The sequence below is a fragment of the Mytilus californianus genome, unplaced genomic scaffold, assembly GCF_021869535.1.
Source record: "Mytilus californianus isolate M0D057914Y unplaced genomic scaffold, xbMytCali1.0.p SCAF_7, whole genome shotgun sequence".
NCBI lineage: Eukaryota > Metazoa > Mollusca > Bivalvia > Mytilida > Mytilidae > Mytilus > Mytilus californianus.
Window position 1 is genome coordinate 20,466,717 of NW_026262723.1, and position 17,694 is coordinate 20,484,410.

Consider the following 17,694-nt stretch of genomic DNA (forward strand, 5'->3'; position numbering starts at 1 on the left):
AAGGTCTGTCTGTCTGTGTGTTTGTCTGTCTGTGTGTCTGTCTTTCTCTGTGTGTGTGTGTGTGTGTGTGTGTGTGTGTGTGTGTGTGTGTGTGTGTGTGTGTGTGTGTGTGTGTGTGTGTGTGTGTGTGTGTGTGTGTGTGTGTGTGTGTGTGTGTGTGTGTGTGTGTGTGTGTGTGTGTGTGTGTGTGTGAGAGGGTGTGTGTGTGTGAGAGGGTGTGTGTGTGTGTGTGTGTGTGTGTGTGTGTCTGTCTGTCTGTGTGTCTGTGTGTGTGTATGTATGTATGTTTGTATGTATGTATGTATGTATGTATGTATGTATATATGTATGTATGTATGTATGCACTGGTAAATTCCTCCGTTATCCGAAGAACCCCTCGAGAGCTGCGAGGGTACAGTGGAATCCATGTACACTCCCTATCGGGATTAATGGAGATGTGTCACTAACGTAAATTTACAAGGACAATCCCCATCCAACACAAAGGGAGTGCTAGGACAACGGAAGTCTGTTATTGTGGTGGAGGAAGCCGAAGTATTCGTAGAGAACCAGGGGCTGTTAGGCGTGAACAGACAACCGAAGAGTTACCACCAGATTGATTTCCAGGTCAAAGTTGTGGGCAACCTCGACCACCGAGGCCCCAAAGTTTAAATTCCGGTCTTGGTAGCAGAGATGTGAGATGGAGGGTGAAATTCACCCTTCTGAGTAATGAAATGTCTCGCACCCGGAGTCAGTATCGAACCCGGGACCTTCAGCACTGCAGCCATCGGTCTTAACCTCTATCTGCTTCTGATATCTGCTTTGTCTGCTGTGTTTGAATAAGTACTGTCTTCACGTCATTGTCCATCTTTGTTCCCTATCTTTTTCCCATAATTGGTATCATGTACTGATGATTCTATAACTAGGAATGCTTATAGGTCCATATTATATACTAATAATTTACATAGAGTGTTATCATTTATAAACCTGAAAAAGTCAGGTTTTGGCAATTAAATTACCAGATAAAGACTAGATAGTACAGCGATTTATATTGCCATACGTCAAGAGTAGTGATAAGGTATAATTTTGATGACAGGAAATAGACGCAATTTATTAAGATTTCATTCCAAATCATGAATTATGAAACATCTTCTGAAAGTGTTACTGCATCTTGAAAATAAGTTGAGATAATGACACTATTCCTATTTTATCAAAACTAATTGCTCTTTTAAGTACAAGAGAAAAAAAAAATTATTTCTTTTATATAGGTAATTCAATCCGATGTAGTCGTTTCATATCTTCGGGACGAACGCCCCTCTCGGTGGCGGATCCAGAAATTTTAATAAGTGGGGCCAACTGCATGACTGCCTAAGAGGGGACCCGCTGTGGTTATGCTTCAGTGATTCACTATATAATCAACAAAATTTTTTCCCAAAAAAAGGGGGACTGGCACCCTGGGACCCCTCTAAATCCGCCTCTGCCTCAGATATGAGAAGCTTACATCCAATACATTTGGCATATCACATTCAACCACATTATACGTTACATGCACGTGCATACTCGTGTATGTAAACAGACACTCAACATCGACATGCATGATGAATAGGAATGGAATATTATATTAATTGTTCAAACATTATAGGATTTAATTGTTATCCCATTACAACGCATTCCACTTTTTAAATTTAAAAAAAATGCTCGCGTTTCGGCAGTATGCTAATACACTTATATGAAGACAATATCCATATCCTTTGAAGCAGTACACTACGGCTTCGTGTCGGACCATTGGACTGTCGGATTAACGGACTGTCGGATTATCGGACTGTCGGACTATCGGTCTGTCGGACTACTGGACTGTCGGAATTTCGGGGTGTCGGATTATAGCTACGCTCCCCATCCATTTTTACTGCAGGTTTTGACATGTTTAAATCGGGATTATAGAAAAATGGAATGTTGTTGGTAGATACAAAACAGAAAATGATGAACACTTTTAGCAAAAGATAAATTGGATCGGGGGTCTGTGTATTCACATTATTTGTACAACTCTCCTTACTCTTGGGAAGCGTGTGCTTTACATCGAGGGCGTTGCTTTACATCGAGGCTTGCATTGCTTTACCTCAATTAACGCCATAGTAGTTCAACCAATCGGGGAATGTTTATTTGGGGCATACGTCTATTTTTACTGCAGGTTTTGGCATATTTTAATCGAAATTAGAGAAAGATGGAATGATGTTAGGAGATACAAAACAGAAAATGATAAATATTTTTAGCAAAAGATGAATTGGATCGGGGTTCTGTGTATTTGTAAGCCAAAATTTGTTCCTGTGAAAAAAGTTCCAGTGGAACTTATATCACAGGAAATATGTTCTGGGAGAACTTTTTTCACAGGTAATTTCTATATAATTTGTTCCATCTCTATAAAATAAGTTCCACCCTTTACCTGGTGAAATAAGTACCGGGTTGGTGAAATTTGTTCCTTACCTAGTGAAATAAGTTTCGGGTTTATGAGATTTGTTCCTTACCTGGTAAAATAAGTTCTGAGTTTGTGAAATTTGTTCCCCATCTGGTGAAATAAGTTCCTTGCCTGTGAAATATGTTTCACTGGTTAAACAAGTTATCTTATATACTGAGCATTTGTCATCAGTGAGTTTAAAGTTATCATTCAAGTGCATTATAAAAATAAGTAGTATATTAATAATATAATAGATAAAAAGTGTAAATCATCCAGTTTGGATCCTATGGAGTATAGCCGAAATGTTTAATTATATACTCTGTAAAAAATATCTAAATGACACTTTTGAACCAGAAAAGATAAGAATAAGAAAAATCATTCAGAAAAAAAGTATAGTTTAAGAGGAACATATGTACTAATTTGAAAAGGACAAAGTGATTTGATCATTTATAAATATCAAAAGACATGTAGGAAAAAAAAAAGACACACTCTTTTGAAACTATGCCATATCCTAAGTACATGTATGACTAGAACACGGGGCCATGACAGTTAACAGGAACCAAGGAGTAATACCGCATAAAACATAAATACAAATTATGATACATTACCATCGCTTTTATTTCTTATCTTCATCCTATAGTTACAGTCATGCCTTCAATTACAAATTTATCCCATGCAAGTACACTCAGTACAGCATTTAGCTTGCATTATAATTTAAGTGTAACAAGAAAATGTTTCGGTGTGCAATAATGATTGAGCGGAACTTATTCATTAGTTTCTATGAAATATTTACATGTTCGTTTAAAACAAATGTCACAGTAACTTAATTAAAACTTTTTATATTATTGAAACAAAAATCATGGAGCTATGATTTTTGTTCCGGAACTTATTTTACATTTGGCCAAAAAATTAGTTCCGGAACAAATTTTACAGTGCTGGAACATATTATCTGTGATATAAATTCCGGTGGAACATATTTCCTATGAAATTTGTTCCGGCGGAACAAATGTCACACCGGAACAAATGTTTTGTTACATGTTCACATTATTTGTACAACTCTCCTTACTGATAGCAAAAATGGAATTTCCGTGACCTAAATGGTTCGCGAAAATAATATGTTTATATATAGTTTAGTAACAAATAAGAGGGAGCTCAGCATTCTCAAAATAGCCAGGAATTTGTTCTTTAACGGAATGATCATTAAAAATACCGGCAATATTTACAAAATCAAAACCTTTATTGACATTTTTGATTTTGATAAAATGTGTTTATGATCTTTAGGGCGATCAATTTTGGGAAACAGTTTAGAATAACAATATGCAATTATAATTTGGACGATTTCATACTGAGGACTGCAATATGGAATTGTGTTGCAATCCTCTAAAATTTGATGTAGTTTGTTAACAGGTAAAGCACAGAGCTTGGTTAACAAATAATGTCTGCCGTTGTTTTTTGAAATAGTAACTTGGTCCGAAATATTTATATTGTTGGTACGAAATTTTCTTCTCTGGTTGCGATTAATTCTACACCCATGAGAACGGTATTTGCGATATGTATTGTGACTTAATCTGATTATCTAGAGCGGATATTGACCCATAGATTGGTTTAACTGCTTTAACTGGTCGTTAATTAACCCTAGCTTTAACCATACGTGATTTATTACAACTTATCAATGGGGTGTAAATATTGAAAACTATGTGTAATATCTATCTCCAAACGCTTTAATAAACTACATGCTGATTAGAATATGAATACCATTTTTTTATTGCTTTCTAAACCAATGATACAGTAATGTTACCATGCATGTCAAATCTTCAGCTTTTAGGAAAGAAATGCCCAACTGAATTCAATCTAAAACCAAATGCCGAAGTTTGGTATCAATTATAAAGAACATGTGTTGTGTTTGGTGATATCGACATGGATATGTCTAATGCAGTTAAATATTATAACGATTACGGAGTATGATCTAAAACTGAGCCACGTAGAGGCAAAAGAGTTAGTAAAATATTGTATACAAGGAGAAATCTCAAAAGAATTTCGCAGTCTTACATTCCTTTAGAATGATTTCGGCATCAACCATTCATCTTTTGAGTGTATTGGATGGCGGTGTTCTCGGGACAATCATTTGTTCGACATTAATAAAAAAAAAATCAATAACATACTGGAACATTTGTTTTACCGAGCCACGTCCGGTCTGTGTTTTTGATAGATGTTTATCTGCTTTGTATCGATCTGATGAGTTAAGCCCTTTTCAACTGATTTTTTAGTTTGTTCTTGTGTTGTACTGTTACACCACTGTTCCTGGTTAGGGGAGGGTTGAGCGCTAACAAACATGTTTAACCCCGCCACATTCTTTATGTGCCTGTCCAAAGTCAGGAGCCTGTAGTTCAGTGGTTGTCGATGTTCATGTCTGTCATATTTGTTTTTCGTAAATTGTTTTGTTATAAATTAGGCCGCTAGTTTTCTCAGTTGAAATGATCCATATTTTCATGTTGGGGCCTTTTATAGCCGACTGTACGGTATGGATTTTTCTCATTGTTGAAGGCCGTACGATTGCCTATTATCGCCTACATCCTCTTCATTTTAACTATTGTGGATAGTTGTTTCATTTGCAATCATACCACATCTCCTAATTTTTACATTGTTTTTTTTAACTCAACAGCATTTTGTGTTTCCCTAATTTTTGATAGAAACCATCAATTTATTAGATATTTCCTCCCCTCCCCCCAAAAAAACCCCAAAATAGTCCCCCCACAAAAGATAAATGCTTTCAAAAAAGATATCGTTAATAAAACGCTATTGTATTTTTTATAAGACTTACTAAATATAACATATAATGCATGTATGTGTTTCTTGTTTCAACTACAAATTAAAGAATAGAGAATAAAGTAGTGCTAAAATATAAAGATTACAGAAAAGAAGTGCTAAAATTTTAAGAATTATTATGTTTTTCATATACATTTAACCATGGGGAATGACAATTTAAAAACTATATTCAAATGGAATCAAAGGAAACAATGGCAATCTTCTATCAAGCGCTTTGATTTATTTTGGTTTTTGGGGTAGGTGTTGTAACCTTTATTTGTCATGCTTACATGATTGAAATAGTAAATTTCTGCTCTTAAAATCCCTGGTCGTGCAACAATGGACAGGTTTTAGTTTGTTCGGCTGGTGAAAAAATTTGTCCGGATACATTATTCCCAACCGAAATTGAGTCTATAATTATTTTAATGACATCCGGTTAGTGGCGGAAAATTCGAAAATCCTAGACACTAATACACCTTATCGCTATTTTGTCAGATGAGTAGCTTACCAGTGGATGAGCACTGACATCTTTTACTCTAACAACTTCTGTATAAGATTGCCATGACTGAGGAATACGGGGCCCTTTTTAAAAAAGTATGTACTCGTCCCAAATGACTGTTGTCTGTTGACAGTGTTGTACAGTGAAAGCTCATTCTGACATTCATAAAAAGTATAATTTATAACAAAAATACCGAACTCCAAGGAAAATTCAAATCGGAAAGTCTTTCATCAAATGGCATATAAAGCTCAAACGAATGGAAAAACAACTGTCATATTCCTGACTTGGTACAGGCATTTCCTTATCGGCTTATGTAGAAAATGGTGGATTAAACCTGGTTTTATAGCTAGCTAAACCTCTCACTTGTATGACAGTCGCATAGAATTCCACTTATGTATACTTCTTCAAAAAGTAAAAGATTCACTGTAACAGGAGCATTCTGAGGCTTATACAGTTACCTTGAATGCACCAAATGACCATTGTCCAATGACGCATTTTCCCCCAATTGACCCCAGGTCAACCGGGGCTGTTCATTCATAAAACCATCAGTCAGGGGACTTATTGAAATAAGTGATTTTTAAATCACTTTAATATTTAAGTAGCAAATTTGAAGTTTTGTCACAAATTGTGATTTTGTAGTTTTACCAAAATTTTAAACACATAGGTTTAGATAATAATTAATATCTTTTCATTAGTAAAATTGACAAAAGTGAGCTTTTTCTTCTTTTAAGCAGCAAGGTTTATGCCTTTGATGCAATCATTTAGCTGCAAATTCTATTTTAGTTGAACAAATGCTATAAAAATGGCTTTACATAATGAACTGATACTTTGAGTTTCTTAACAGATTTTTCCCAGCAGTGGGAGTATTTTTCCTGTAAAATTCAAGGTTTCATCTTATAGATTATGTAATAAAATTCTACTGTTCGCGATCAAAATTTCACTGTTCTGGGGTGTTGTAAATTAGTGGGGGTTATTAAAATAATGATACATAAAGAAGTGATTTTTTGGAAGGAAATTGAGGTATGATACTTAAAAAAGTGATTTTTATGTCATTATCCTAAATTTAGTACAAGGTCATCACCTGATATGACCCGGTCATCCTATCAACACAGATGTTGGTTCTGATAATTTTAGCAACATAATTAGTCCCTGGATCATTAGTGTTCTATATTTAGCATGTTTAAAGCTACAATAAAATTAAATCACTTAGTCTAGTGATTAATTTGTACTACTTTAATAGGTGATTATTAAAGAAAGACAACTCTTACTTCCTATCGTTATGTCTTTAAGAACTTAAATAGTTCTCGTTTAACTTTTTTTTTTTTTTTATCTCATTGTTTGTATTGTATTATGAAAAAATTATTGATGTTGTAATGTTTATGCCCTTTGGGGCCCATAATTGGAAATAAAATATCTTATCTTATCTTATCTATGTACATAATGTTACTTGAATCAGTGATTTAGACTAGTAAGTCCCCTGACTGAATATATGGCAAGGTTCCGGTACGAAAAATAGTTGGCATGCATTTTGTAGCCAGACACACAGACACTATGATAAATTATAAATATTGAAAATAATAATTCAGTTTAAAGGCTATTTTAATACACACGATCGTTTTCTAATGTAAAATGCCACAAATGTAAATTTTTATTTAGATACAATTTTCTTTATATAGAAATTGCACTGAGTATGTGTCCAGCTGTTTCCGCCTGTAGCCACTAGTTTCTATAAGTTTTATATAGAAATAACGTTGTGTCCACCTGTATCCCTTTGTTTCTTAAAATATTTAGAAATTGCACTGTGTCCAGCTGTGTCCGCCTGTAGCCACCAGTATCTAGAAGTTTTATATAGAAATAAAGTTATGTCCACTTGTGTCTGCCTGTAGCCCCCTATTTCTTAAAGTTTTATACAGAAATAATGTTGTGTCCACCTGTAGACCCCTGTTTCTGTAATTTTTATATAAAAATTACACTGTGTCCACTTGTGTCCTCCTGTAGCCCCCTGTTTCTTTAAGTTTTATATAGGAAATAGCACTGTGTCTGCCTGTAGCCACCAGTTTTTATAATTTTTTTTGCATAGAAATAGCACTGCTTCCAGCTGTGTCTGCCTGTATCCCCTGTTTCTTTAAGTTTTGTATAGGAAATAGCACTGTATCCACTTGTGTCCACTTTTAATTTAATTTTTATATATATTTATAACGTTGTGTTCAGATTAGTACTGATTTGTTTAAGCCACATGTACGTGTCCCTGTATCCCCGGACACAGCTAACTATATTTTATTATCTAAAAAAGGGTTTTTCTGTATATTGGGGCTCTGAAGAAAGGATGTGTAACAACTTTAGTTTCTAGACTTCTTGCCTTTTGTTTTCCCTTCAGCATTTATTGCCCATTAACATGCAGTCCCTGCTTAGTTATGTTGTTTTTAAATGATTACTCTAGTATACAATTATTGATTGTAACAAAATTATACAGATGAAAATTAGCATTATAGAACATGTACATGTTCTATTTGTCCCCCCAGACTAATCCCAGATTACTTTGACATATTGGTAAGTTTAGTAACAGCCTAAGGCCCTTTCTAGAACTAACTAGAGTTGTTGGATGTTAGCGCACAGTCCAATTATATGTAGAAAACAAGGAAGTCCCTCGTTAATTTTCATCACATATATGTACCTTTATTTACCATGTTTACATACCACCCCCTGTAGCACAAACACAATCTTTGTATTCCATACAGCCTTCAACAGTAAAAAAGACCCATCCTGTATAATAACCTATATAAGACAAAATGAATTTATACTACAAAATTTAGTGAATAACAAGCAGTTAGCAACAAATAGCAAAATTTTACTAGATTACAGAATCCTGACTTTTGACAGGCAGACAAAGAATGTGTCTAGATTTTAAATATATATATATATGAACCCTCAATTATGTAATGATCATTAATCCCATGAACATGATGCAAAATCTACTTGCATGTTGAAATTGCACTTTTAAATCATCAGATTATGAGATAAGAAGAGGATTGCATTGTAAAGGTTTATATGTTTGATTACTATTATAAACAGACAAAATGACATTAAATACATTGCATTTATGTATCTTATCATGCTTATAACAATATCTATCAAGAACATGACCATGATGATCAAGTAATTAATTAATATCAAATAATTGTTATATTTCAGAAAACAATACAGTGTATTTTACAGTCATTCTTCAAAGATGAGAAGACAAAGAGTAAGTTTCATAGTGATAATTGCAAAAAAGGAGGTACAGCTACATGTACATTACAGGAATTTTCTGATACCTTGTTAAATACACCTTATCACAATTTGTCCCCCATTACTGGACATCACAAAGGCTCCCTTAAAATTTTGACATCACAATTATTAATAGAAAATGTCTGACACCACAAAGGAAAAATGATTGTTGTATGACGTCAATAAGTCAAGTGTTGCTGATTCCCATATAGCAATACAGTCTATAGCTATCTTGTTTACTATTCTGGCTGTCTTATTTTCTGTGTTATAAAAGTTATTGATAAAAACTTTACTAATGTTGCATGTCCTTCTTTCTACTTATCCATTTACAACTAAGAAGATGTGGTATGACTGCCAAAGAGACAACTGAATTTAAATAAGTGGATATAACAAGTATAGGTCACCATACAGCCTTCAACAATGAGAAAACCCATACAGTATTGTTGGCTATAAAAGGCCAGATATGAAAAAATGTGATCGTGAAACAATTCAAACAGAAAAACTCACAGCCTAAGTTATAACAAAACAATTTACGAAAAAAAAACAAATATGACAGACATAAACCAACGACAAACCAACCTTCATTCTACTTACATGTATCAACCTGCTGCAAATGTACTTAAAAAATTAAGCATGTGAGGAAAAACACTGCTTTTATCATGTTTATCAGTCAGGAGACTTACTTAAATGAATGATTTCTAAATCACTGATTCAAGTAACATTTTGTCCACAAATGTTGGAAGTAAGAGTTGTCTTTCTTTAATAATCATCTATAAATTTAGGAAGTACAAATAAATCACTAGACTAAGTGATTTAATTTTATTGTAGCTTTAAATATTCAATACTAATGATCCAGGGACTAATTATGTTGCTAAAATTATTAGAACCAACATCTGTGTTGATAGGATGACTGGTCATGTCAGGTGATGACCTTGTACTGAATCTGGGATAATGACATGAAAATCACTTGTTTAAGTATCATACCTCTATTTTCTCAAAAATTTAAGTATTATTATTTTAATTACTGCAACTTATTTCAACACCCCGAACAGTGAAATTTTGATCGCGAACAGCAAAATTTTATTACATAATCTGTAAGATGAAACCTTAAATTTTACAGGAAAAATTACTCTCACTGTTGGGAAAAATCTGTTTAGAAAGTATCAGTTCATTATGTAAAGCCTTCACTTCATTATAGCATTTTTAAAAACAAATATAGAATTTACAGCTAAATGATTGCATCAAAGGCATAAACCTTGCTACTTAAAAGAAGCAAAAGGTTCATTTTTTTCAATTTTACTTATAATAAGATATAATCTAAACCTATATGTTTAAAAATTTGGTAAAACTGTGAAATCACAATTTGTGACAAAATTTCGAATTTGCTACTTAAATAAGTGATTTTATAAATCACTTATTTCAGTAATTCCCCTGACTGTTTATCAAGTTTGTGTTGGAGTTTATATTACCATTGTCAAATGATTGTTATATAATCATGATAATAATAAACCTGATAAATATCAACTCTATTATCAACTTTAATCTGGTTTTATTTTACAACTAACAGTGACTAATGAAGCTATACATTTGTCCAGGGAGCTGATTGGACTCTTTATAACAGGTTAGTGTAATTAAAGATACTGGTAATTTTGTTCAGAGCTGAGGTATATTCTAAGCATTTATAATTACCAGGGGTTACATAATCATCCTGAAACAAGAGTAAACTACTGCAAACTAACTTAAAATACCTTTTTAGTAATTCACATTTTCCAGCTGTATTCGGAGTGATTTATTTTAGCAACTTTCGAACCTTATTTTGATGCATTTTATAGAAGATCCAAGTTTAACATACATGTACTCTAGTTATTTTTTAATTGTGAAAATCAGTTGGATCACAATATATTGTTCCTTTTTTGTTGATTTCAGATAAAAATATTTGTATTTATTATTTGTCATTACTTTTATGGAGAAATTACTCTTGTAAACTTGACATCAATAATAACAGTGCTGGGATCAAGTCTGGAAATTTTATTGTTTCAGATCAAGGTCTTAGTGGTATCATTGTATATATCACTTACTTGGGTTTGAGCTAGGGAAATACTTCTTTAGCTTAGTCGCTAAGAACCCAGACTTGTAACGTGCAAAAGTCACAGTATGCAAGACATAGGTATTACTATCCGGCGGCGGCGGTGGCATAATCTATTTGTATAAAGCTTTATATTTCAGAAGGTAAAAGACCTGGATGCTTCATACCTGGTATGCAGATACCTTATGTTGTGAAGTTTCCGTCTGTCATATGAGCATTGTCCTTGACCTCATTTTCATGGTTCAGCGACTGCTTGAAATAAAATTATTGTATTTTTGTCATGTGAATTTCTCACTTATTATGAGTAATGGGATAACTATATTTGGTATATGGGTTCCTTGCAACATCTACATGTCCCTCAGACAAAGTTCACCTGACCTCAACCTCATTTCATGGAACAGTAATTAAGGCTAGAGTTACATGATTAGGTCAGTTTCTCAGATACTATAAGCAGTAGGTCAACCATATATGGTGTATGGAATGATTGTAAGGGGTACATGCTAGTCTGGCAGGTTTCATCTTACCTTGATCTCATTTTCATGGTTCAATGTAAATTGTTTTGTGTTTTGGTCTGATTTTCAAGTACTATAAGCAATAAATCAGCTATAATTGGTGTATGGAATGCTTGAAAGGTGTTCATGTCTGTCTGGTAGGTATCATCCGACCTTGACCTCATTTTCATGGTTCATTGGTCAATGTTTAGTTTTTTGTATTTTGGTCGGTTTTTTAAATACTATAAGCAGTAGGTCAAATATATTTGGTGTATGGAATGATTGTAAGGTGTACATGTCTGTCTGGCAGTTATGATTTGACCTTCACCTCAATTTCATGGTTCATTGGTCAATGTTAAGTTTGAATTCTAGATAGTTCGGCACCTAGACAAATCGGCACCAGGACAAATTGGCACCGGAGAAAGACACTTTGGCACCAAGACAAAACCCTCTAGACAAATCAGGACCTCACATAGACAAATTGGTACCTCATAAAGCTTAAATCAACCTTGTTTTTATTCCATTTATTAGCTTTCAGACCTTATTAGTTCCATATTCAAAATATGCTCAACCAAAAATTAACTTTGTGGTACTGTAAACAACTGTCGTCTGACATTGTGAAAGTATAGGAAATTACGGTTACGGTTACAGTTATTTGTTTTGGTGGTCGGCTTACCGACTGGTAATTAATAATAATAATAATAATAATAGATTTATTTATTAAAGTGTCACATGTTGATTGTCATAAAACATCTATCACGTTTTAAATATTTACACATAAAACAATCAATATCAATGAGACAACTATCAACCTAAGTTCAAATGAAGTGGATGTAAGCAATAATAGGCAACCGTACGGCCTTCAACAATGAGAAAAATCCATACTGTATGGTCGTCTATAAAAGGCCCCGACATGAAACAATTCAATTGAGAAAACTAACAGCCTAATTTATAACAAAACAATTTACGAAAAACAAATATGACAGACATGAACCAACGACAACCACTGAACTACAGGCTCCTGACTAGGGACAGGCACACAAAGAATGTGGCGGAGTTAAACATGTTTGTTAGTGCTCAACCCTCCCCTAACCTGGGAAAGTGGTGTAACAGTACAACATAAGAACAAACTATAAAAATCAGTTGAAAAAGGCTTAACTCATCAGATGGATACAAATAGAAATACATCTAACAAAAACACAGAGTGGACGTGGACGGGTACTTATACATCCCCACAACATAGAGACACTAAGTACAGATCTGAGAGTACTCGCATTTACTGACAGCTAGTTCAAAACCAATAACAACTTATAAAAAAAATCATGTATCTAAGACTAAAATATCAATCAGTACACATCCAACATCCAATAGATTTAGGTTAAAGATGTCATTAACAGTCAGGGAAAAACATGACCTTGTGCAATGCCAAACTATAGGTTTTGACAGATTGTAATACCGTGAAAGTACATATGTGTAATATTTAGTATGGTTTTAATTTACTGATAACAAAATCAATATTTATACCAATAAAAATAATATTCAAAGATTTAATTACAGTGTTGAATAGGTAACCTTTTAGTTTATTTAAAGGATTGATAAGTTAACCGGATCGTATCTAAATTCCGAGCTCGGTTTACAACATCATGTCTGTCTGACAGAATTGATTTGACCTTGACCTCATTGCCATGGATATTTAAAAACGTAAAGTTTATGTGATACTTGTAGTAAAATCAATGGTCAGTAAAGCAGGCAAGACATTTCAGCGTGTGCACTCTTGTTATAAGAATTGTGTTCTCCGGCTACATATAATTTTTTGTCAACTCATGTTATGAGTTTGTCTCTGTATTCTTTGGTGTGGATGCTGTAAATAAAAATCATATGTTTGAGATACTTGCTCCTAATTTTTTTCCAATGGGATTCATTTCATTGAATGTTGTTCATGAGATAATATCATTGTTATAAAAACTTCTTCTAATTTCATAATGGACCTAGCAGTTTAAAAAGTATTTACCCTGTGACTCAAGTTCATATTATTTTATTTCAACTTTTTTTATGTCTTCAAGCAGATTTTTTAAAACTTGACATATATATACTTTATACAAGGACAGACAAACTATGTTTGTTTAAGTGGTTACATTGTACATTGGTTTGAATTGTAAGACAGTTAGGTAAAACTATTTTAGTTTACGAAAATACACATATTCTATGTCAATTTGGTCTGTCGGGAACTACTTTGGAATACTGGAAACAAATAGATGGTGACAGTTATCATGTAAAAATGTCTGTTTGCTTGGATTGGTTATGATAATGTAGTTGTACTCTTAACATGCTTAACAAACATGTATATATATTTATATAGTTTAGCTTGCCAAAATATGACCTGATAGCCTTTTCATTGAAAAGATAACCTGTGCATTGCCTATTAAAAATGTGTGTTTTTATATGATTAAATACTCTCGATTCATATGCCATTTTCAGAGGCAATTATGAGGTCCTGCAAGGAAGCAGAGGTGAGTTATATGATATACTTGATCAGGTTGATAATAAAAAAAGGTTTTCTTTTTGTTTTGGAACATTATTCATCATGTGAATAAGTGAAAATCTACAGATTTACAAAAACGTTCACATTTTTTTATGGCTAATTATGAAGCTTCTTTCACAAACGTGGCCTGCATGTATAACTCACTCAGAGTCCATGAGGTTAAACTTACCAATGGTTTTAGCTTCCCTTTCTTGTCCATTAATGTCAAGAGATTTAAAAGAGTTCAAAAATCATAGGAGAGGTATGCTTAATGACACAAATTTGATGAGACAGGAATATCTCATTTCGTCACTAAAATAAAAAAGGAAATAAATGCTCTTCAAACACTATGAACTACTGTGTGCTGGGGCAGTTGGGAGGGAGATATAATTGTGTTGACAGTCATAACATTTATGTAAACACTTAAATTTAAAATGCATTTTTTTCAGAAAGACAGCACTACCACAGTGTCAATTGAACATCTTGAAAAAATTCTTCCACAACTTGTAAGTTTAAATGTATTTTATCTGTTTACAGTAACATTATGTTATTGTATTACATCATGTATATAATGCAAAAAGTGGTTATACTAGTCTGTTAAAATATTGTAAATATAATTGAGAATGGAAACAGGGAATGTGTCAAAGAAACAACAACTTGACCAAGAGCAGAAAACAGCCCAAGGCCACTAGTGGGTCTTCAATGCAGCGAGAAAATCCCACACCCAGAGACAACTTCAGCTGGCCCCTAAACAATATGTATACTAGTTCAGGCAAATGGATGCCACACTAAACTCTGAAACATATAAATACCAAAATTTAAAAAACACACAAAACTAATTAAGGCTAGAGGTTCCTAACTTGGGACAGGCGCAAAAATGTGGCGGGGTTAAACATATTTTGTGAGATCTCAACCTTCCCCCTATACCTCTTGCCAATTTGGAATAAACAAACACACAGCAATACTCACAGAAAAACTCACATTTCAAGCATTCCATTGATACCAGTGGCTGTAGAACATAATTTATGCCTTCTACTTATACCACCAGTATCAATACAAAGAGAACATTGATCAAATACAAAACTTAAAAACAAACAAATATCTACCTGGTACAACCTACCCATTGCCAGGCTCATAACCAGAACCAAATCATTTCATTTTACACTTTATCTTTTGGTAAAATGAATTAAAACTACACTATTACATTAAGTGGGTGAATAGTTGAATAGAAAAAAATGAAAAGTTAATTTGACTGAGAATCAACATATCTTAATGTACCTTGAATAGTAAAAAAAAATGCTTCTAATTGGTATGGAATTGTTTATTGTGTGATTATTTTGTTATGTATAATTACAAAAAGATATTATTTTTTGTCAGTTATGTATATTTACAAAAAGACATTATTTTTTGTCAGTTGCTGGATTTCTGAGATGGTAATGCCAGATGATGAATGGCTACCTCGTGGATGTGTTATATGGACCGTTAGAGATTATAAATTTCATAGACTTATGATGTTTTACATTATTATTAAAAATATTATACTTTTGCTAAATATATTTGGACTGTGTGATGGTCAACTGCCTGTGTGGTCTAATTTCTCTCTTATAATATGAGAGGCCCTGGTTGGGATCCCTGGTTTGTTCAAGACTCCCCAAGCCTACAGAATTACACAGTAAAAGCAAAAACTGGTCAATTAAGTTCAGAGTCTTTGTGATCTCGTTGAAGCATACTCAATAAGTACAATAGGTTGTGATTTTGATCCCCACAAGATCAAATCAAACTTGAAAATTGGTAAAGGCTGCACCTCTGCTCAGCACATTGTATTTAGGAGTAAGAATAAACACTTGTACGCTCAGAGTCAGAATAATGTGTCTTGGTAGGTTGTCGTATCTTTCTGCAACTGTTACCTGGTGAAGAAATAGGTTTCAAAACTGGCTCAGTGTGTCAGTCTGGTACAAAGATATTCATATAAAAACATGTCCTTGTCCCGAATATGCATTTAATTCCATGTAATTTGCCACTGGATGTTAAAACAACCATCCATCATCATGTTCATCATCTTTGTCATCATCATTAGTGCTGTCATGGTCAACATCATCATAAAAATAGTAAATTCAGAATTCATTATCAGTTATATAGTGTATTTTTTTATTATTGCGAATCAATGATTACTGAAAAATTATGAACATGAGTTTTTATTTTTGCGAACCAGATACTGTTGCATTCATCACAATAATTTCTGAATTTACAGTATATCTGTTACTATTACTGTTTTCTTTTTGCTCAGAAGGGCTAGCAAATACAGTTTTTATTGTATTTAAAAGTATAATTGAAGAACATATGAAAAATTAGTTGGTGATACGACTTATACTAAAAGGCCAAGTGAGCTTTTGCCATCACTTGGCATCCTTTGTTTTAGTTCTTCCATAATTGTCCATCATTGTAAAAAATATTTCTGAAAAAAAAATAGGAAAGATTACACCAAATGTTTACCTGAATGGTCCTTCAGGAATCCATGAAACTTTCATATGAAATTGTTTTAGGGGCTTTGATTGATCAACAAACATGGCCCCTGATGCTTAAAAAATTGGGGAAAATGCCGTTTTTGGATTAAATCTCCAAAAAGAAAGCAATAAAACTTACAGTATCAGATTGATCAGAAGGTCAAGGTCTATCACCTATGAAATTTTCTGAAGAATCAGACAGTCTAGTTTGGAATTTTTGCTCATGACATGTCAGTTTTTAGCCAATTTCAAAGTTTTTGGTTATTATTAGCTTACCTGAGCTTTTGCCATCACTTGGTAACAGTCATCATCTGCCGTAGTTCATCTCTTGTCATAGCCTTTTTAAACAAATCATCTGAAATACTGGGCCAAGTCTTAATTAATTTTACCTGAAAATTCCTTAGGGAATGTTGTTTTAAATTTGTTAAGGGGATTAGATCCATCATAAAACATGGTCACTGCTGCTAAAAAAAGAACATAGGGAGTAAAATGCAGTTTTTGGCTTATATCTCCTTAACTTAAGCATTAAGAGAAAACTAGCTGGGTAAAACTATCAACAGGTAAAGATCAATTTATGGTATTTAAAGAAATCTCTGACAACCCATTTTGGAGTTACTGCCCCTGAAATGACCATTTTAGCACCTCACAGTTTTTGTCTCTCCTGCAACAAAAGTCGCAGTATGCAAGACATAGGTGTAACAATCCAGCGATGCCGTAAACTTTTTGTTTAAAGATGTATATTTCAGAAGGTAGAATACCTGGATGCTTCCTACCTCGTATGCAGATACCTTATGTATGTATTTTCCATCTGTCATATGTCCATTACCCTTGACCTCAGTTTTATGGTTCAGTGACTGCTCGATAAAAAATTTTGTTAAGTGAAATACTTATTATGAGTAATAGGATAACCATATTTGGTATATGGGTTCCTTGCAACGTCTACATGTCTGTCAGGTAGGGTTCAGCTGACCTCAACCTTATTCCATCAGTGACCAAGGTTAAAGTTACATGGTTAAGTGTGTATCTCAGATACTGTAAGCAATAGGTCAAATATATTTGGTGTATGGAATGATTGTAAGGGGTACATGTCCGA

The 17,694-nt window shown here is 33.5% G+C and overlaps 1 protein-coding gene across 1 annotated transcript; it reads left to right on the forward strand.

The window, feature by feature from the left end:
- The first annotated feature begins 5,668 nt into the window (after positions 1 to 5,668).
- Positions 5,669 to 15,649, forward strand: LOC127709938 (centromere protein X-like). The gene is made up of 6 exons (XM_052215645.1): positions 5,669 to 5,827; positions 8,925 to 8,976; positions 10,567 to 10,620; positions 14,055 to 14,086; positions 14,547 to 14,603; positions 15,512 to 15,649. The coding sequence occupies exons 1-6, from the start codon at positions 5,795 to 5,797 to the stop codon at positions 15,524 to 15,526; spliced, it is 243 nt and encodes an 80-aa protein (XP_052071605.1). The 5' UTR covers positions 5,669 to 5,794; the 3' UTR covers positions 15,527 to 15,649.
- Positions 15,650 to 17,694: the final 2,045 nt, after the last annotated feature.

Coding starts and splice junctions, on each gene's coding strand:
- LOC127709938 (XM_052215645.1), top strand. CDS start 5,795: ATGACTGAGGAATACGGGGCCCTTTTTAAAAAA. Junction 10,621..14,054: donor GATTGGACTCTTTATAACAG/GTTAGTGTAATT, acceptor TGCCATTTTCAG/AGGCAATTATGAGGTCCTGC. Junction 14,087..14,546: donor GGTCCTGCAAGGAAGCAGAG/GTGAGTTATATG, acceptor CATTTTTTTCAG/AAAGACAGCACTACCACAGT.